The 23,968-nt window shown below is 26.3% G+C and overlaps 1 protein-coding gene across 5 annotated transcripts in view; it reads left to right on the forward strand.

The window, feature by feature from the left end:
- LOC111622116 (homeobox protein cut-like 1) overlaps positions 1-23,217 on the forward strand; it is a 193,662-nt gene extending 170,445 nt beyond the window's left edge. The window contains exons 16-19 of one of the 5 annotated variants that reach the window (XM_023364442.1): positions 2,519-2,786; positions 3,673-3,914; positions 11,028-11,208; positions 18,563-23,217. In XM_023364442.1, coding sequence (XP_023220210.1) covers positions 2,519-2,786; positions 3,673-3,914; positions 11,028-11,208; positions 18,563-19,806 — 1,935 coding nt within the window. In that variant the 3' untranslated portion in view covers positions 19,807-23,217. Of the gene's footprint in view, positions 1-2,518; positions 2,787-3,564; positions 3,997-11,027; positions 11,209-18,562 lie in introns of those variants that run through there. The other 4 variants (XM_023364438.1, XM_023364437.1, XM_023364439.1 and 1 more) reach the window with 4 other exon arrangements.
- Positions 23,218-23,968: the final 751 nt, after the last annotated feature.

The following is a 23,968-nucleotide window of genomic DNA, read 5'->3' on the forward strand; positions in this document are numbered from 1 at the left end:
GTTGTTAAACAAAAAAATATTAAAATTAATAAATAATGCCAATTAACTTTGGAAGTTACATTTTAATAATTGTAATTGTAATATTCATTTAATAATTTTGTAATATAAAACAATAAATCTAAGTAATTTAATGATTATATGTTTTAAATTAAAATAAAAATGAAAGCAAGATTATACTAATAAATTTAATATACTACTAAAGTTTTGAATAACTATTGATTTAAAGTAACAGAATTATAATTTTTTGAATTTATTAAATTTAACAAACTCTCAAATGAACATAATGTATAATCAATTAAGTTTGCTCATAACAAAAAGTAATTTAAATTTTTATACAATGTTTTAATTACATATATGTGGTAATAGTAATATTATGGAAGAGAAGAATTTATCATAATTTATCTGTTCATACATTATTAATATGTTCATTGTTTGCTTCCATTTGATTACTAATACAAGTTAGTTTCATTACTATTATTTTTTTTTTAGTCCTTTTGATCAAAAACATGTATTAAACTGTTAAACAAAAATAAAATGAGGCTCTTTTATTTTAAAACTTTTATGGACTATTTACTCTCAGGTTGTATATTTGTTAATTAGATATAAAGTGGATATTTTTTCTTTATTATAAATATGAAATACTAATAATGCTTTTTGTCTGTTATCTAAAGCCATGGTCAACTAGAAAATTCACTTTGTAAGAGATATACAATAGGAGGGTCTATACTACCCTCATAGTTACAACAGTAAAAACTACATTGCTTTCAAGCAGGATATAAACAATAGTTGCTAATGCACTATCTAATGGATATTCTGTACACTAACAGCTGTAGTCTGATATTCTCAAGTATTTCATTTCCAATTTCCAGATGGACAGCTCAGAACCAATAGATTTGACCCATTGATTCCAAAATTCATCACATCAGTGTTCATTAAATCAAGAGATCTTCATATCATTCAGGATCCATATCTCATAAAATTATTTCAATTCCTTTTTTAATCAAATTATTCATGATAACAAAAATGATGCTGATTCAAAATAATAAATTGGTTATTAATAACTATGTTAATTAGTTGAAGAAATAATAAACCAAAATTTCAGTTTTTGGAACTGTTTCTATAATACAAATCAAATATTGTTCTAGAAATTTTGTTAAAACAATATAAAAAATTTTAAAAACATTTATTTACATCTTCTAAATAAGAAAATATATAAAAATAACTTAAATTTGTTTTTATTTTTTTTTAATTTTTAATATAGATTAATTCTGTGAAAAATCAAAAATACCTAAGCAATTTCATAATTTGATTCTAGTTATAATTTGATTTCAATGAAAATAAGCTATACATCTAACTCTTCTCTAATTCTACCAAAATGAATATAAAAAGCTCAAAAATAAATTTTACATTTTATTGACTTAGATTTAAAAAAGAAAAAAACAAGCTCTGAATCTAGAAACTCTTCTGACATTTTAGACAGTATTTAGTTTTGTATATATCATTCAAATAATTTAAGAATTTATTGTAATTGAAGACACTTTGCATATGATAACTAAAATGTAATATCGTACACCTGCAATGATCTGTGAAAATATATTAATTTTGAGTTTGACTAGATTTTTTTTTTAATAGCTTACCTTTACATTGGCCTAGAGTTTATGAAAATATAAAAATATTATTACTTAATTAAATTTGTATTACTTTTATAATTCATAAAATATTTATATACATGCATAAAGAATTAATTTGTTAATAGTAGTGTAAACTTTAAAGAATCTTATCTTTTATAAAAATAAAATTCATTGCTACTTAAAAAAATGAAACCATGTAGGAATGTTTAATTTCTCTCTTTACTTGAAAATTAAATTATGTAACTTAACTCAAACTTTAATAGTTGAAAATTTAACAGTATTTTTTAACACTGTATTTATTTATTAAATTAGTTTATTTTAATGAATTTTTAAAACTTTTCAAATAACTTAGTCGTATAAATTAGATTCTGTTTTAATTTATTTTGTCTGAAGAAACCTGTATAAAACAAACGAAAACATTTGTGAAATACTTGTACATAAAATATTTAAAACAGTATTATGTTGATTGCTTCATTTACTTACACTATTATCCTTTTAAGTATTTTAAATTATCATATAAAATTCTATAAACGTACCATAACTTTGGAAAAATTTACTATTTTTGTTGTGTAATTTAATTAAATAAGCTCATTAGATGTGTAGTTTTAAAATTTAATTATAATTTTAAGATATCTTACAATTGTAACTTTATCTATTTTTAAATTATAACAGTTATAGTTTTAAGAAATATTGATAATAAAATGAAATTTTCAAATTAACATGTTTTATTTTATTCCAAATAATCAAAATTTTTATTTTTCAAAATAAAAATTTTAAATAAATGATTGCATTATTTTATCACAAAGATATATATGCATAAAAATGCTTTTAAAGGAATATACAACTATGTTAAAATAGTTTCTAATATGATGCTTTGTTTTATTTAGGTAAAAGAACAACTTAGTCAATATTCCATTAGTCAGCGGTTATTTGGGGAGAATGTCCTAGGTTTATCACAGGGATCTGTCTCAGATCTCTTGGCCCGTCCAAAACCTTGGCATATGCTGACACAAAAAGGACGTGAGCCTTTCATTCGTATGAAAATATTCTTAGAAGATGACAATGCTGTACATAAACTTGTTGCCTCCCAGTACAAAATCGCTCCAGAAAAATTAATGAGGACTGGAGGATATGGAGGAACTACTACTTCACCAGGTAAAAATATGAAAACTTTAATAATAATATAATTTTAAGTTGAAATTTATAGTAATGGTTGTGATAACTGTATGAAACCCAATAACTTTCAAAAACTATTGAGTAGACAATAACAAATTATAAGAAATTCAACTATAATCAATGCTGTTTCTGTCTGTAATGTAAGAGATAAATCAGATTTACAGTTGTGTCTTAGACTTCATTATTAAACATTTTTGGAATATTTTTAATTCTGTTGTTAGAATACAGAGAGATGCAAAAGTAGGTATACAGTTGTTATTGTGGAAAAAGCATAGAAGAAAAAAATTTTTATTTTTATGCATAAATTAAATCACGTTAATAAGGAATACAAAATAACAATAATAATGAATACTAAATACGTATATTTCTCAGATTCACAACTGTATATTTACTTTTGTACTCCCCTGTACATTTAAATTGAAAAAGTTTATTATATAAACTTTATATAATATCATTATATCTCTAACTGCATTACTATTTNTCAGAAACAAATTTAATCAACTCATCAATTAGTAAAATTTATTTTATTATCAATTTACTCTATTCACAATTTAATATTTGATATTTTTTCAGATATTTGGTGAGGCAGTACTTGGACTTTCGCAAGGCTCAGTAAGTGAATTATTATCAAAGCCAAAACCATGGCATATGTTAAGCATCAAAGGAAGAGAACCTTTCATCAGAATGCAATTGTGGTTGAGTGATGCACATAACGTTGAAAAATTGCAAGCAATTAAAAATGAGCGACGTTATGCAGGAACCAGCAAACTTGTACCTCCTACCTCAGAAGGAAATTTATTAACTCAGAGGATTTCTGAAAGTAGGCATTCACTATCTAGCAATTCTACATTTATACCTCATTCAGAATCTGCCCTATCTTCCATATCAGATGTACCAGCCCTTCCATTAATAACAAACAATAATTCATCTAATAATGCATCTACATCATCTAATGGGAATAATGCAAGGAGAGGACATAGTCCACGAAATTCATCATATGTTCAGCCATCTGTCTATGAAATGGCAGCACTTACAACTGATCTTGATACTCAGGCAATTACATCTAGAATTAAAGAAACTTTGATGGCTCATAACATTGGACAAAAGGTATATCCATTTATAATTTAGTTTTAGTTGACTTTAGAACTTTCTTAAGTTTAAACAGTATTGCTTGGTAGATAAAATATTTAAATAGTGTTAAATTCAAAACAAATAGACACTATTTGTACATTCAAATGATGAAAAGTTTATCGTAAAATAATAAAACAAAATAATAGCCTAAATGACTTGCAAATTTGAAACTATTTCTATAGCATATCACACAAAGAAAAAATTAACATATATTTTAAATCTTCTCATTCTTTTAGATTAAGTCATAATATTTACACTGACTTTATTTAAAGTAAATCTTAATAACATTAAAACTGTTTAAAAGATATTTGATTACATTTGTTAGGATTCTGATAAATCTTTGCATTGAATGAATTAAGCAATAAATTCATAATGTATTTTATTATTCACAATCATAAAGAATTCTTTTTATAATGATATATAATAGAATTTATTTCATAAATAATTCAAGTTTAGACTNAAGTCGGGTACCCAATGATTTTGGCATTTTTCATGGTGATATTTGTAAGTGGGATGAACTTCTCGATTCATGATGAATATAAATTACTTTCCTAAGGAATTATCCATAGTATCCAATATATATATTGGATACTAGTAAGAATATTTATTTAATTTATATTTCAAATGCTTATAATCAGTTAACTTAATAACAAATTCAAAAATAGTTCACATTACAAAAAAGGAGCAATATTCAATATTAAAACTATTTTAATTTAGTAGAATGTAACAATCACAGTAATTTTCATTCCCAATATGGAATGATTCTCAACATATCCAAGATGTACCACCCATATAAAATTTGTAGGGTTACTCATTTGATTTTCATTCTGGGTCCTCTAGAGCAGCAGGCTAACATTTTAACCATCTCAGCCATCCAGCAATTCAATAACATTTCTCATGATATAAGATTTTAAATTGTTATCTTTAGATATTAATTTCATAGATTTTTAACAATGTAATTTTACAAAAACATTTTTTAGATATTAAAATTTCTAGAAATCACAAAAATGAAGTAAACATTTAAAAATTTAACTATTTTAAATTTGTTATTGTGACTTTTTTGTATTTTCAACACAAAAGATGATTTTGTAATATCACTCTTGTTACTTGATAATTGTTATGTAAATTTTATATTGGGTTGTTTGGAAAGTAATTTCATTTTTTTTTTACTACTAGACACATTAGTCGTATTTTTCCTGCCATTTTCATTCTAAACCATATTATCATTATATATTTTGACAGCTAGCATTTTAAGGTTTATTTATAAAAAATTTTGTTTGATTTTGTGCAATTGTTTATTTTTTGTGTCCCATCAAATATGGAAGTTCAAAAGCATCATTTTCGGCATATTTTTCTTTTTTATTACCAAAAATCAAAAGGCTGTTCAAGCAAGAAAAAAATTGTGGTACATATATGGAGATGATGTGTTGAGAGAAAGACAGTGCCAAAACTGGTTTACAAAATTTCGTTTTGGCAATTTCAATATTGAAGATGCACCACGTTCTGGATGGCCAGTTGAAGCCAATGAAAACAAAATAAAGGTACTGATTGAAGCAAACTGCCAAATAACAACACGTGGAATTCACTAAGATATTAAATTTGTCAAATTGAACTGTTTATGATTACTTGAAACAAATTGGTTTTGTTTCAAAACTTGATATATGCATTCCACATGTTCTTAAAGAGAGATGCTCTCTTTGGTGGGATTTTAAGAAAATTTTTTTTTTTGGAACTTTTACCAGACAATTTAACAATTGATTCGAAAGTGTACTGCGATTGAGTAAACAAATTGAGTAATATCATCAAACAGAAAAGGCGGCCAGAATTGATCAACAAAACAGGTGTAGTATTTTACCATTATAATCAAATTTCACACAAGTTTGGTAACTCATCAGAAACTGTTATAACTTAGATGGGATGTGCTATCACACCAACCATATTTGCAGATTGAGCACACTGAGATTATTACTTGTTCCGGTCTATACAATTTTTTTTTAACTGTAAGACATTTACTTGAAATGACAATGTCAAAAATCACTTGGATCAGTTTTTTGTAAGCAACAATCAAAACTTTTATGAATGTGAAATCATGCTACTACCAGAAACGATGACAACAGGTATTTGACTAAAATGGTCAATATATAATTCAATAAAATATTTATTTATTATAAAATTATTGTTTTTTTTTCATGGAAAAAATTAAATTACTTTCCGAACAACCCAATATTATATTGTTATTGTTATATTTCAATTTAATATATTCAATTAAAGTTTAAAAATGAAAAGTACATTATAGTTTCCTTGTATTGCTACAAAAATTTTACTATAAAAATATATTTTGTAAAACTAGACTTAAAATATTTAAAAGACATCATCAGTGAAAGGTTACATATATGATTAAATATATGTGTGTGTTTTGGTCTGTGCATACATATACATGTGTATTTATACACTATGTCAAAAATATATAATTTCCTAGTAAATTAAAAAATTATTCAAATATTCTTTGCATAAATATCATTTACATATACAAAAAAATATTTCTAAAGTTATTAAAAAATTATAACTCTTACATTGTCATGATTACAATGATTTACAATGACACTTACAATGAAATATTGACTGTGTGAAGTGCATGAATACCGTGGACAAAGAAACTCAACTTTTATAATATAAGAGTCTTTAATTCGCATACGGAATACAGGAAATATTAATCAGATGCCAGCTACACTCTCTATCCCTGAACTTATTACACTATTTTAGTAACTAACATTTAACATAAGTTATAAATTGCGACAATTCTTCCTTACTTAAATTACTAGTCTACCAATAGAAAATACAAATTATATCTTATGGCTAAAATTACGGCTAATTATTATTTACTAAAGATGAAATATAGATTTAAGGCAAGAAAGAAAATGAAAAATAAAGATGAGAGAAAAGTCGGGTACCCAATGATTTTGGCATTTTTCATGGTGATATTTGTAAGTGGGATGAACTTCTCGATTCATGATGAATATAAATTACTTTCCTAAGGAATTTTATTTCGCTATACACACTGGAACGAATGAAAACACCCTTCTCAGTTTTCGCTATCCTCGATTTCCTTTTCCCCTCGAAAAGTCCGTTTCATCTCCACGTGGTTCCAGAAAAAAAACTCTAAGAGCTTTATTCGTGTGTCCTTTTCTCTCTCATTCTACCTCCAAGAATGACCTCATGGTCACTGTTATACCCTGAGGGTCACACACCTTCCCATTGTTACTAAGGGGTCACCTGCTGTTACGCTGTTAAACAAAAGTCAGGAGAAAGTTCCAGAAAGAAAGACAATAGATATGAAGACAAAGGAAATATTATATTTAAAAATATAAACTATGACTATACAATTATGGCACATAGCCACAACTGAAAGGAAACTTAAGTAGAACTGAATAAGCAATAAAAATACTATGAAAGATAAAATAACAGGAAAAATTCGAAAAATACCTTTAAGAGAGTATTTTCAAATTTAAGGATGTATTTCAGAAATTATTTCAGCAATAGGTTGTTGTAACAATCATATATTAATATAGTGATAACTCATTCCTATGATAATTTTTTTTGTTTTAATGACCCTCTATAGTTCATCCAAATTAAGCAATTGTTTATTTCAAAATTTTTGAAATAAGGAATATTGTTATGAATAATTAGAAAAAAACAAATATAAATGAATACATAAATAGAGCAATGTCTATGTTTTGCATTATTTTTTCATTAGATTACAACTTCCTTACATCAATTAAACAGCAGTAAATTCTAATAGCATTTTTTATGAAATTACATTAGTTCATATTCATTTTGTAATACAATATACAATATTAAACATTAGGAATACTAGCTAGGTTATAAAAATCATTTTGTTTTTAAGAAATATATTGATTTGTTATTATTGAAGAAAATGTAATATCACAATGTATTAAATATCACAAATAATCTGTAATAAATTTTCAATTAAAATGATTATTTTAGTTGAAAATCAGGACAATAGTACTTATTAAATTTACAATATAGCATACGTTGATTATTATTAAGAAAACTAATATTTTTATACAGTAATTTTTAATGGATTTAACTTAAATGAATATTTTAGTCAAACAAAATCTTGTTATTTTAACCTATAATATGTGCATGAATGTTTTAGAATAATTTTTTATCCTATCATAAAATTGTCAATCATTTATGTATTAAATAACATTTTTAACAAAACATTTAGTTTGCTTAAAAATAACATAAGCTTAACTGAATTATTTTTAAAAGTGCAAAATTAAATTTAAACAAACAAAAGGCTATTACCAAAAATAACACAATAAATAATTAAACTATTTGAATAAATATTTGTTGTTTTCAAATATATTAATTTATAAATTGTAAATGAAAAATCTATTTTGATTATTTAAAAAATCTCATAAAAGTATTAAATTACTTTATAATAACAATTATGATAATATTGTTGATAATTTATTTTATGTAATTTTAGTAAATATATAAAATATTAATTTCATACAAATTATAATTTTTATTTTATGCAGGAACCAGCAAACTTGTACCTCCTACCTCAGAAGGAAATTTATTAACTCAGAGGATTTCTGAAAGTAGGCATTCACTATCTAGCAATTCTACATTTATACCTCATTCAGAATCTGCCCTATCTTCCATATCAGATGTACCAGCCCTTCCATTAATAACAAACAATAATTCATCTAATAATGCATCTACATCATCTAATGGGAATAATGCAAGGAGAGGACATAGTCCACGAAATTCATCATATGTTCAGCCATCTGTCTATGAAATGGCAGCACTTACAACTGATCTTGATACTCAGGCAATTACATCTAGAATTAAAGAAACTTTGATGGCTCATAACATTGGACAAAAGGTATATCCATTTATAATTTAGTTTTAGTTGACTTTAGAACTTTCTTAAGTTTAAACAGTATTGCTTGGTAGATAAAATATTTAAATAGTGTTAAATTCAAAACAAATAGACACTATTTGTACATTCAAATGATGAAAAGTTTATCGTAAAATAATAAAACAAAATAATAGCCTAAATGACTTGCAAATTTGAAACTATTTCTATAGCATATCACACAAAGAAAAAATTAACATATATTTTAAATCTTCTCATTCTTTTAGATTAAGTCATAATATTTACACTGACTTTATTTAAAGTAAATCTTAATAACATTAAAACTGTTTAAAAGATATTTGATTACATTTGTTAGGATTCTGATAAATCTTTGCATTGAATGAATTAAGCAATAAATTCATAATGTATTTTATTATTCACAATCATAAAGAATTCTTTTTATAATGATATATAATAGAATTTATTTCATAAATAATTCAAGTTTAGACTATTTATAAAAATATCACATTTTCAAGTCTATCTTTTAATTCTTTTTATACAACCACAGAAGTAACAGCTAACATGGTTTTTTTTTTTTAAGAATATACTTCTTAAAACAAAGGTAAAAAATAGGTAAAAAATTCACAATGTTAAAAACGTTATTTATGAAATAAATTCTATTATATTAGAAATTTCTAACAGATTAGAAAAGTTTATTTCATAAACTTTCCTAATCTGTTACTAATTCTGTTTTATAAATAATATTAATGAGATTTTTCATGATTTTCCAAATTTTTTAGAGAATGAATTAAAACAAATATGATAAAGTACAATGACTTAATTTGTTAAATAATATATTGATATGTTAATACTATAAAATTTTTAGAATGTAATTTTTAAATTAATTGAATTTTAATAAGTAATTTGTCACACTGAAACAGTATATAAGAATTCATATAATTAATCTCTGATGAATTATAGAAAACATTAATATTAACATTAACAATAAATATTAAAATTTATATAATGAGTAAATAAGTTTTGAAGCAGTAGTAATTATTATCATTTTTTTAAATACAGTGATACCCCGAACTTACGCGATAGGTGGGACCGAGCAATAACCGCGTAAGTCGAATTCGTGTAAGTCGGGGTATAATTTCGCAATTCATGTAAAATCCAAGTCGGATGTATGTAAGCTAATAAATGTTCTCGTTAATCTTATCTCTTCTTTTGATTCGTTCACGGTTACAAGAAATCACCACATAGAGTCTCTGAAAGCTTCGTAGATATAACAAACACAGAAATAAATTGTAGCTATGTGTCAATTCCGCACAACACGTCTGAACATGTAAGCTGAACAATAGTGTGGGGGGAGTGAGTAATCAAAAGTTGCGTGGCGCTCAAACAAAAGACGAATCAACGAGATTTGAAAATCGCGTAACTCCGGGTTTGCGTAAGTCGAGGTATTACTGTACAAAAATAAAATGATAGTTTAAATTTAAAATATAGTTAATGATTAAAAAATTAAAATAAGTTTTATATTTTAACAGAAATCATTTTAAAAATTATTAATATAATGTTTAACTATAATAAAAATACTAATGCATAAAAGTTATGTTTCTATCATATTTATACAACGTTTATATATAAAATTCAGAATTTTATCTATTTTCCTTATCTGACATACAAATTGTTCTATTAATAAAAATAATTTTTAATTTAGTAATTTTCTATAATATAATGCATTATATAAACCAAATATAATTGAAAATTAATTTGTGACAGTTCTTTATATTCTGTTCAAAATTTGAGGAAAAATTATTTTGAACATTTTTTAATGAACAAAATTTCAATATAATACTAAATAAGACATATATTCATAAAATATCTCTAATAAGAATATAATTTCAGAATGTTCTTCTAAAGATGGAATTTTTGATTTTGAAAACATTCAAATGAAAAAAAAAAAACAAGCTAATTATTTAAAAAATAGACTTTGTTGTATTTAAATTTTATAATTAAGACATCCTTTTGATTTTGTTTTTAAATATTAATTTCAAAATTTCAAAATATTTTCACTAAGAATTTATTATTTAATTTAACAAAACTTCAGAAACAAATTTAATCAACTCATCAATTAGTAAAATTTATTTTATTATCAATTTACTCTATTCACAATTTAATATTTGATATTTTTTCAGATATTTGGTGAGGCAGTACTTGGACTTTCGCAAGGCTCAGTAAGTGAATTATTATCAAAGCCAAAACCATGGCATATGTTAAGCATCAAAGGAAGAGAACCTTTCATCAGAATGCAATTGTGGTTGAGTGATGCACATAACGTTGAAAAATTGCAAGCAATTAAAAATGAGCGACGAGAAGGTTGTTATTATTTTTTTTGTCTTATTTAATAGTCTGAATTGATTAGTAATTTTAAGTCTAATAATGTTCATAAATCAAATATAAAAATTTGCATTTTGTAAATATACAATATATACTAATCTATTGCATTATAGACTATAAAATATTTTAGTATATATATAAATTAAAACATAAACAGATAAATTAAATAATGCTATTGATAACAGTTTACCCATTTAACTAACATATTGATACTTATCATCTGTCATAAAACAACATTACCCCATATTTTATCACAAATTTAAATCATGTATTTAATTCATTTAAGCAAATATTTACATATTTAAGAATTATTTTTAATGAAAAATACTTTGTATTGAAAAATATACATTAAGTTTCATTTTATGAATTCTTATCAATATTAATCTAACATTAATAAACATGTTAGATACATGCATTTTAAATTTTAGTCACATTATTAATAACATCTATTAAAATTTCCTTAAAAAATTCTGTGTGAAAAAATGAGAATATACTATTTTTGTTAAATGATAAATTGTTAATAGATATATTGCAACTCAATAGTTACGCTATAGCTTTTTATAATGATCAAATAGTTTTAAATCTGAATTGGTTCTTTTTGAATGTAATCTATTCAATTAAATGTAAAAACTATTTCAAAACAGTTGCCTTATTTTGAAATTAAACATCAATTGACAAGCTTATCAATTGTCTATGAGTATATAAATATTTGGAAATATTTTTGTATAAATAATTTATAAATTGCAAAGGTGTATTTTAAAATATTTTGCTTTTCACATTGATGAATGGTCAGATTATTATTATCCATGTTTAAATTATTAATGTTTCAAAAAATTACACACTGCTGATTATACAAAGTGAATCATATTAGTATTTTATACAAACTACCTTCAAATAATGCATGGCTTAATTTATTACTTAATTTTACTATGTAAAGAACATTAAAGCATATGCTATTTTTATAATTTGTGTCTAAAGCCAAGTACATGACATCAGATCAATGGAAAGAGATCACAAACTTTATTAAAGTCTAAATATCTATTTAAATGAGGAATAATTTCAAAGCTGATTTCATTGCAATTTTATATAGAAACTTTTTAGAACAGATGTAAATTTTTTTTAAAACTAACTAAAATCTAAAAATTACAATTAAACTAGCATAAAATAAAACTGAAACTTACATCACTAATAGGTCTGAATTAAAAGTAGAAAAAATTTTAATATTTGTTAATATTTTAATAATTGCTAATAAATAAATAAACAATATAAATAAAAATTAAAAAAATACATGTCAGTTAGCTTTTTCAATTTCCAATTAAAATCTAATAAACACAGGTTAACATTACTTTTTGATTTAGTTTTCTACCCAATGAACATCAGCTGCATTTACATGTTTTCAAAGACTATGGTGCTTTTAGTTTTCTATGTTTAATTACTCTCTCTTCATTAATCTTGTTAATTACTATTTTTCTAAAAACAAAGTATTTCCTAATTCCTGCTTAATGCTTTTTATTCAATGATTTCTTGTTTTTACTCTAATTCTTTCCATATAATTTTTCAACTTCATTTTTAATCAACTCATTATACACATATTGATATGAAAAGTTATGCACCCAGTTAGAACTGTTTGATTACTGCAAAAATCTGTCTACAGCTATGTACATGATTACAGTTGTGATCTGATTGCACTTCAATAATGCCATTAGTGCGTATAAAATTAACTAACCTAGTATTTTATAAAAAAGCTTGAAGAGGCTCATTGTTTTCAGAATTTTCATTATACATGCTGTTTGAGATTTTCAAATGCCATGTATGTAAGATGTCTGTAAGATGTAGTAAAAGAAATTACACTATAGCTGATGGAATTTGAGAAAGTCAAAATTGTCAGGCTGAAGGAAATAGAATTGTCTTTTGAATTGTTCACCATATGGACTATGAGGCGATATTGGGGCAATGGACCTGCACACATATATCACACACAGACTTTGGATGCCCCAGATAGGTTGCTAGGAAAGATGATCATCTGCTCATGAGACAAATACAAACAGCTGTGATACATCTTTGTCCACTATTCAGAGATAGGTGAAAGCCTTACTACAGTACCTCTCTCTCTCTGTACTATTGGCAAGTGACCAGCAAGGATAAATTTGCTTGCATAGCAACAACAAAGCATCCTGCTATTAGCATTCCCAATGTCATTGGCTTTATTTACAATGATACAATGGTATTGTGATAGAGAGGCATGGACTGCTACCAACTGGTAGTGTATTATTTTTAGTAACAAATCTCAGTTCTGTTTGGGAACAGATAACCATTATATTAGAGTATGGAAGACTACTGGTGAACATTTCAATCCCTTCTTTACTGTTGAGTGATATATTATCTCATAGTGGTCTGGGGAGCCATCTCATATGGCAGTATTCTTAGTAATGGTTCAAGAGACATTTGGAGCAGTACATTTAGGAAAGCTTGTAACCTTATGTATGGCATGACTGGGCTGCAAACAGCTATTTCTAACAAGATAATCCCTGAGAGACACTGTCTCTCAGGGATGTCTCTGTCATATTGCTACACTGACTTGACTTGCCCAGTATCCAGACTTGTTGCCCATTGATCATTTGTGGGACCCAGATAGGATGTCTGCTTTGGTCATGTATGAGTATGAGGGATCTAGAGCAGCAGTTGCAAGGTAGCATACAATGCTTGTATGTCTCCATGACTGATCATATTCCAATGCCTCTTCTCAGTGCATAACTTTTTTCTCAATGTGTTTCCTTCACTTTCCTCAATTTTATATCTTTTATTGAAATAGATATTTATGAAAAATGGTAATACCAAACTGAAAAACAAAAAGACAAATTTATTCAAAGTTAATAGGTGTTAGCACTTCTTTACTTTATACTCAAACCATAATTTTCAAAATTTTGTCAATTGCAATCACTTAGCAAATGATTACAAAATTTAAATTTCATTTAAATAAATATTAAGACAAATCTTTCTTATAAATAATCCAAAGAATTGATATCTTTATTGTAGTTAGAAATAATCTATTGAATAAATATATTGGTAGAACTAAAATAAAATATAATATACACAAATAAATAAATAATCAACACAAAATAAAAAAAATTATAAAGAGAAGGATAATTTTCAATTTTATGACATTTCTGGAGTCAGTTTAATTTTATGATGTGAAAAAAACAAATAGAAAATATAGATTTAGTACTAAATCAACACAAGTTCAAAAGTTGAATTAACTTAATTTACTTTACAAAAAAAAGCTGAAATCAATTCATGATGATGATAGTTTTCTTTAAGGTCTTATAAAATAAAAAGTGGAAGAAATTAGTATGATTTTAAATACAGAAATGCTCTTAATGAGAAAAACAAAGAGAAAAGATATATACAAATATGAGAAATCATTACAATGTTGAGTTGCAATTTTTAATCATCTTTTAATTTTAAAAATCATGTAACTTCTGGTCCAGACCAGAAGTTTGAACATAGTTAATCAGGGTCTTTGGCCCCTAAGCTTTCCATATCTAACTCCACTCTTGAAGGACAGATGGATGGACAGATAATGGTGGTAATGTATAGGTCTGCAATTCGAAAATTGCAGCCTAGTAAACATCCAATAACCCAATTTTTGATTAAGGTCAAATGATCTGCCAGATTAAATCAAGTTTTAATATGGTTACTATTTAATAATTAAACCTTAAGTAATTTTACTTAGAGATGCCATACTTTACAGACATTGCTAGACAAAACCCTAGACAAAATTACTTAAAATTCAATTATCAAATAGCAGCCATATTATAACCTGATATAATCTGGAAGATCATTTAGAGAAAATATATAGACTTTTTGACATCTGAAAACTTGATGATTTGTATTTATTCTTCTCTTCAATACAATCTTTTTTTGATTTTCTAATTTTTGTTATGTTAATAACTAATTATAACAAGTTTTTCTTTCAATATGAAAACTATGCAATACTTTTTCTGTATTAACGAAATTACAAATTTTAATAAATACATAATGAAATATTGTTGTAACATCATATAACACATAGCTAAAAATTTCACTATAAATTTTTAAAATATGAATCATTTAAACTTAACTGTATGAATGAATATTATAGAATTGCATTTATAGCTGTTATGTTCTGTTTATGCTGTTATGATAATATTTTTATAATAAATAGCATTATCATTATGTCTAAAACATAAATCAAAGAATTCATTCATTTCTATAAAGTAAAATTTAACGCTACATTTGAATTTTATACAGTAGAGCGTCGATTATCCGAAAGTCAATCATTCGAAAGAATTCCAGTCGGCAAATTTAAATTTTTGCCAATGCTGTGGCACTGCAATCTTTGGCTATGTCTTGGGCTACTCAAATATTTTACGTTTTTGATACTAAATTAACTTCTGAAGTATAATTTTTTATTGTTTTTATATTTTTCAATATATTTATTTTGTTCGTACAAAATAAAAAAATAATTTTTAACGATACAATAGTCAACAGATAAGGATACAAACAGATTTAACATCAACGAAAATTCAGCGCGAAGCAACACGCAACGGAGAAAAATGTCAAGATGGGATAAATTAATATATTTTTTTGTACATAATCAGTTATCCGAAACATTGATCTTCCGAACAACCCCAGTCCCCAATTGATTCGGATAATCGATGCTCTACTATATGTAAAAATATCAAAACTCACAAATGTTGATTAAAGTACAAAAGTTTTCATAATTAGGATAGTTACTAAAAAATAATATATAACAAAAGTGATCTTTATATTTGATGAACATTATTTGCATTTAAAATTATTGAAAGATTCACATAGAGATAACTATCACTATAAGCGTAATAAAATTCTGCACACATTTTGAAATAATATAAAGAGTAGTTGAACTAAGATGATACAATTTGTAGTAAAAAATCAATTCAGTTTTTATACATGCTACAATACACCTCTAAACAAACACTATTAGTAGCTCACAACCAGGACCATTGAAAAGGAGAAGCATTTTTCTCCGGGCTTGGAGAAAACTTAGGAATCCATAATAATTCTTACTTCTAAAACGTAATGCTATTTTTAGTAAAAAAAAATCTTTACGAATGACTTTTATTAATAAAAAAACATCTGTGTTTCATTTGTTAAAAAAGAAAAAAAAAAAGGGCAAAAGGACGGCCTGCTCTACTCCAGGCTCCATACAAGCTTTTGACAGCCTTGTTCATTACACATTAATTGATCTTCAATATCATGCTATGCATTATTGAGTATGTCTATAGTGATAGTTTAGATAAAATCAGCAATTTTGTTTTTCATAACAACTAAATTGGTATTGTGTAGATGTGATCTTTTACATAACCTAAGAAAAAAATTCAGAGATGAAATCCATGGGATAGACTTATCTCTGTCTATCTGTCTGTTTCGGAAAGTCTCATTGGTGTTTGGATATTTATGCCAATCACATTGGCATAAATATTCAAACTCCAATGAGAAAAGTCACATGAAGTTTTAATTCTTGAAGTTGTGGAAAGAAACAAATCTAAATAAACATTTGCATTGATTATGTTTATACAGGAAGAAGAGGCCAAAGATTTTGTTTTGAACCAATCCACACTATACATAAGCTTCAGGCTGTCATGAATATGTTTATATACCATGCAAGGATTCTCATATTCCCATATTCAAATGTTATTGATGAAAGGTTGCCACATAGATGAAAGGTTGTTTCATCAGATAAACAGACTTTAGTTAAGTATTGATTGTCCTCATCAATATACATGAAAGTATGAACTGTGCAAATTCATTTTGTCAAGGTTTATTTTTTGGCTGAATGGCTTGGACAATTTGTACTTTACAGACATGCAATTTCAAGTGTAGAATTTTTAGTACAGTTGTTTTTGGAAAGTGCAAATCAAATGATCATGGTGACTTGATTTTCTGGGCTTTGCTAGTAGGCTTCATGCACTTCATAGTCTCAGATGACATGAATGGTTGGCTTCTGCAAGACCAGTCAGCAACCAATTCTGTCTTCTTAAAATTCCATATCTACCTCTTAATAAATTCAATATGCATCTTTATTTTCTCCTATGTCATTTCTAGACAGTAACCACTGAATTTGTCTCAGACATCTATAACATAAACTACCTTTTCCTATAATGTTGCCATTTTGATTTCAGATGGTTTATAGTGCCCTGTGTCACTTAATCTCAAAAACTGAGTTGTTCTATTGTTGAAAATTGTATCATCTTAGGCCAATTACCTTCTTTGTCATATTGTTTCAAAATGTGTCAGAACTTTGTGACCATCCCATATATTATATTCTAGGAATCAAATATGTAATTGTAGTGAATTATTTTCTGCTTTGTACTCATTTAATTTTTACATTTATTTGATATAAAATGATTTTTAAAAATTTCATAAAATAATTTAAGTTATATGTAGTTCAAATTTAAATTTCACCTATGATAACAAAAATGTTTATCAAAAAGAATTTATATACAGTACTATGCAGATTTAAAGTTTTTGTATCAAATTTTCAAGTTTGTTATGCTTGTAATACTAATAAGTTAAATTTAAAAATGCAATTAAATCTTTACAATTAGATAACATCTTTACAAAGTTTTTAAATTAACTTCAAAATACATCAAAAACTTATTTTAAATAAGCAGTCATCTTTCAGAGAAAAATCTATAATCATTTTTTCATTACTTGCATAGAAATGAGAGGGGAGATTAGAAATTTTGTTTTAATACAAAACTTAAATTTTTAAATTTTATTGAACATAAAGTCAAATGACAAATTACATGATAATTTGGAAATTTAATTATTTTATTATAATAATAAAGAATTAATTTAATTATTTATTAAAGTGAGTTAAAATCCTCATTTCTCTATATCTTTAATAATTAGATAACTCAAACTTACTTCTATTAAAAAATAAACTTTTGTTTCTAGTTGTTTATAAATTATTAAAAAATTTGTTTGAATTATCAAATTATTAAAAGTTATTTAAAATAGTGATTATCTTAGTTATGATAAAAATTCATTTAATTATTTTTTCTGAAATAGACATGACCAGCAAGAATATGATGCGCCAGAAATAATAGATGATTATTATTTAAATTTGACAGTTTAATTATCACTTCTTTATAACTTAACCAAGCTTACAGCTTTATATACAAATATTTTATTTTCCACAACAGATATAGTTTTAATTGCTTCTTTTGATTGAATTTTCTAAATTTAAAGTTTAAAAATTCTCATACAAGTTTGATGAAAATTCATCACTATTATTTTCTTGTTTCAGCTAATAAACGTCGAAGGAACAATGATTCTCAAGATAGTCCTCAACTCCAGCATGAAAAACATGTTTTTAATTTTAGTTTTGCACCACCTTCTCCCTATCCTCCAGTAAAAAAACCAAGAGTATTATTTTCAGAAGAACAGAAGGAAGCTCTGCGTCTCGCCTTCTCATTGGATTCATATCCTAGCACATCTACTATTGAATTTCTTGGAAGTGAATTAAATCTTTCCGTTCGCACAATTACAAACTGGTTTCACAATCATCGGATGAGAATTAAACAGTACAACTCTAATTCAGATGATTCAAAATCGGGTGAAACAGGAAATAATTCATCATTATCAGGTGTTAGAGAAAGTGCAAGTTTTGATCCAGTGCAGTTTCGTATTTTATTGAACCAAAGATTGGCAGATTTATCTAGGGAAAGAGGAGAACACTATAATCCTACTATAAGTGGGATGTCACTTGTGTATACCTCACATAGAAATGGTTCTCCTTTATCATTGCATGGAGATGATGGGGGAACTTTGGATTTGAGTATGTCTAGTCAGCATCATTCAAACAGTAGTACTACGGTATTCCATGTGAAAACTGAACCAAATAGCAGTACTGATGAACGCTCCAATAGTGAAATGAATGATGATTCTAATTTGTCACAAGATCAAACAATTACTGAAGGAAGTGATCATGAATCATTAGATGAACAGAGTAGAACTCAATCACCTCATCTTCCTGTTTCAACTCGATTGACAGTGTCAGGTAACAGTAGTAATAGAAGAAAACCAGCTATGCCCCAGTGGGTGGATCCAGGATTAGAGCTTTCACCAAACAGTGATGTGCGTAGTGACGATGAAGATGGACCATTAGAACAAGATAAAATAATAAATGGTGTCTGTGTGCGGCAAACTGTTGGTTTTGATCTTCCAATACCACAAGAAGAAACAGTTCATATTGAACCTACTCCAGCACCAGATGACAATATGAATAATAAAATATTAGATAATTCAAGTAAAGACTTAAATGGAAACAGTTTATCTAGAGACAGAAGCATAGATGATTTAGATAAAGAAGAAAGTAGGAAAGGAAATGATGAAGAACGTCAGAATAATATTAAAAGAATGGAGAGGTCACTGAGTGAACAAGATGAAAGTTGGGATATGGTTGAAACTGACGATGAAAGGCAAACAAACATTGATAAATTACAGCAAAGAATCGAACAGACAGAAGAAGATGATGACTGGGAGTTTTAATAGTTTTTCTTAAAAGATAATAGTGTGCTGAAATTTAAAAATTTGGGAAGATATGATTGCTAGTAATTAGCAACAATTTGGTGTGTGAGTGTGGCCTTAAGTAGCGTTCACATTAGATAGGAGGACAAAGTCGAGATGTGATATTCTCATATATGGCCTTTGAAATCCAGCCATAGGCTTCGGATATTCTCAGTCTCTGGAACAAAACAAACAAAAAAAATGAGCTTACATCTTCAAGGTGAAATTGTTGATGTAGGATGGACATAGCACAAATACTGTGTTCAATGTTGACATAGTACCCACCTTTGTAAATTTTGTTAATGTCTTTGTGTGAGATTTTCTCACACTTAGTCCTATTTCATTGGGACATATTTATTGTAAATACATGTAATTGGTGCACTGCTCCCTGTTGCTCATAGTATAGGATAATAAAGATCAAAAGCCATTGTTTCATATTCCCCCCTTTATGTTTTCATTTGTTTGTTTGTTTGTTTTATCTGAGTTATCTTCAGATTGTCAAGTGTATAATTGTAGGTCTTGCATGTTTCTTTAGACAATGTTGTCTGTTTTTGATCTATTTAAGGGGTTTTAATAACCTCTCGTTATTTATCCAATTTTGGGAATTTACAATCTCCAGACACATTATAGTGTGATGCCTTCCTCAGCCTCCCACTTGTCTTTCAACCAGGCGGTGCTGGAGTAACTTTTATACCCTAAATACCAGTGGACAGTAGGCTGTGTTGTGTCAGTATTTACCCTTAAATTTGTGGGGTTTTAATAGGCACTCTAGTCCATTGATCTTCTTTCATTTTAATGCTTTCCACTAATTTCTAGTCTTTTAAATAATCAATCTATTTCTGCATTTCTCTTCCATCTTAAATTTGTATCTTCCATGGGATGTGCAAAAAATTTTAAATCTATTATATACAAAAGCATTATGAATGAGTGATGTATATAAGTATTGGTTATACATATTGTGAATGTGTTCCGTAACACAAATTTGTTATTCTTCAAATAGCACAAAAATTGTTTAAATCTCTTATATGTTGGAAAAAATATAAAACAAGATATTTATGAGAGAATGATAGTCTACTGTAACTGTAAAACAGTCTGCCAATAGATTATATTTTAAATGTTTTTACTATAAATTTTGTAGGTCTCTTTTATGTTAAATGTTCATAATTGTGTGAATTATAAATTGTTTATTTTGGAATTAAAATGATTTATAGTTTTTGCTATAAAATTTATTCATACTATTTTGTAACTGCAGACATTAGTTTGTTCCCAGAAATGTCTTATTTTTACATGTGACGGGTTGATTTATTATTAAGATCTGTTTTAAGAGTAAAAGAAAATGAAATGCTTTATCTTTAATAACATTTTTAAAATATGAAAGTAGTTATTAAAATGTTATCCTTTAATATCAATTAGTCACAAATTCTTACTGTTATTATAAACTGTATTATTCTGCATGTAATGCTATAAATGAATTTGAAACCATTGTTTTCTTTTGTCACATCCTTGATAAAAATATTTTCTAAAAATAAATGCAGTGTAATTATAACAGAAATAATATATACAGCATATATTGAAATGCAATGCAGCATTAACAATGCAAATTGCTGATCTACTGTGCTTTTTATTGTATTCAATAATTGAAATTATAATGTACAACATGATTTCTAATGGGAGAACTATTTGGAATACAAGTTACTGTGGTTTAATTGCTGGTGCCATGATCACAAAGTTCGGTTGGATAAGGGAAGTGGCATTGATCTGAAATGGTCAGAGAAAAGAAATGCTTTGTGATTGCATCAGTAATACAGTATTAGTGTTGTCATGCATTTAATGCATTTATTTGTTATCATTATTAATATCCATACTATGTGGCATAAACCATAAACAGCCACAATGTTTGCTGCCATTTGTTAGTGTGTTAAATCAATAAGGTGACGAGTGGAACTCCTGTCTGAAGTGGCTGGTAGATGTATGTATGTGTTCAGTATCGTGTAGTGTTTGTTAAAATTTGGTCAGTACGTGTGACTTCCAAGAAGGACCTCCATTTCATGTTGGCACATTTGAATGTTTCATAATTTTGTACATCATGCCCATTACATGATATGTTGCATCACTAATAATCATTATGATTGAAAATATCCAGCCATATCAGGCAGAATAACTTCACTCCTCTTACAGGGATTAAAAATCCAAAGGTGCTTAACTCTTTGTGATTGCTTTATAATTTTTCATTCCCCTTTGGCTCCTATGTCTACGGCAATTTTTTTTATGGACTAGATGTCTTAAACCCTCCATCCGGTGGCCAGTGTTTAAAATATTGTGTATTATTAAGTGTGTATCTTGTGAAGTTCCCACAATAGTCAACAAAGAAAAAAAACCTATATTGATCATTAAAATTGGGAACTAAATGGAGGGGCTTTTGAATTGTATTTAAGCAGTATTATTAGCAGTGTAGTGTCATCATTTGCTCTTCATTTACTTTATTTTAACTTGTCAATTCTATACCTAATTACGCTACTAATTCTAGAAAAAAAAAAACAAAAACCTATTCCTAGGAAGAATTTAATATTGTAGATAAATCCCTCTCTGTTGAGAGATTTTCTGTGACTCAAATTACATTTCTCTAATAGCTAAGTTTTTGCTCTTAACTGCTCTTAACTTTTTCGGGAGAAGTGGCTCCTGTGCATACTGTCTGATTTCATTGTATCTGCTGATAACAACATGCCAGTGCTTACAATGCTACTATTTGCCTTTTCCAAGCTGTTCTGTCTGAGAAACAAAGTTTTTCATCTGCAAATCTTGTGGAATTTTCTGCTGTGGAGTGTTTCTCTGCAGTCACTAGTTATAGATAGTGCAATGTATTTATGAAAAACTTTGCCTTGTATGCAGGCTATTTTTATCAAGGCCTTTTTCCTCCATTTTATGTCCTCTAAGCTTGCTCTGGAAATGAATGCCTGTATGTTTGATATTCAGATTGATATTACTATTTTTATTCTACTTTCAAATGATAATAAAGTTGGACCTTCTCAGTCTTGAACTGGACATTTATTTGTGTGTGTGGTCAAATAATTCTACTTGCCTATTAAAATATATATAAAAATTACACCAACACTTAAACTTTACACTTCAAGCACAAACATTAGTTTGATAAGCTAAAATATCTGTTCAATAATTGATATTAGAAAAGGAAGCCCTTATATATTGGCAACTAAAAAATGAACGCATTAGAAATGTAATTATTATTATTATAATTTATTTATAATAAAAATTTAGACTTTTTAAAACAAGAAAACCCAATAGAATTTTTAACCTATGAGTAGTTTAATTCAAAATTAATATTTTTGATAGTTTACGTTATATTTATCTATTCAAACCAACTTTAGAATTTTAAAATTTAAACTTATTCTTAAAAATATTTATTTTTTTTATTCGGAAATATTTTTCGAGTAAATTTTAAATTTTTATTTATGATTATTTTATCAAATAAATAATACTCTAAAATTCTATTCATAAGTTTTATTATAAAATCCATAAGCTTACTTTTTTAAAGAAAATTTCAAAATATTATTTACGTTGATATTATTGTTAAATAACTTTGTCATTTTGTAAATAAAAACTTGTATAAATAAATCATCAAAACAACCATATTCATTTTTATTTAAATCTGTAAAATATATATAACATTATAATATAAATATCACAAAAATCACATGGGAAATATTTAATACATTTAATCTGTTTTTTCCTACTTAAAAATTATTATAAACTTTAATTATTGTTTAAATTTAAATTTTATTAATTAAAATTACAAAAAAAATATCAAAAAAATTTTTTATTATTTCATATATGCTAGGAAATATAATTAATTATTATCAAATTTTAAATATAATTAATAAATTATTAAACACAGACATAATATATTTAAAAAAAACTTTAATACACATGTGACATTTTCCTTTAAATATCATAAAATCATAAAGTTTGGCTTTACTAAATTTTTATAAGAATTTTTACAAATAAAAATAATACATAATTTATCAATACAATAAATACGCATATCATATTAAAATAATGCATGAAAGTTTACTAAGCTCATGAAAATATTCACAGTTTTTACAATATAAATACAGAGAATGATTAAAAA

Source organism: Centruroides sculpturatus, unplaced genomic scaffold, assembly GCF_000671375.1.
Source record: "Centruroides sculpturatus isolate CEXI.00-Female unplaced genomic scaffold, Cexi_2.0 scaffold308, whole genome shotgun sequence".
NCBI lineage: Eukaryota > Metazoa > Arthropoda > Arachnida > Scorpiones > Buthidae > Centruroides > Centruroides sculpturatus.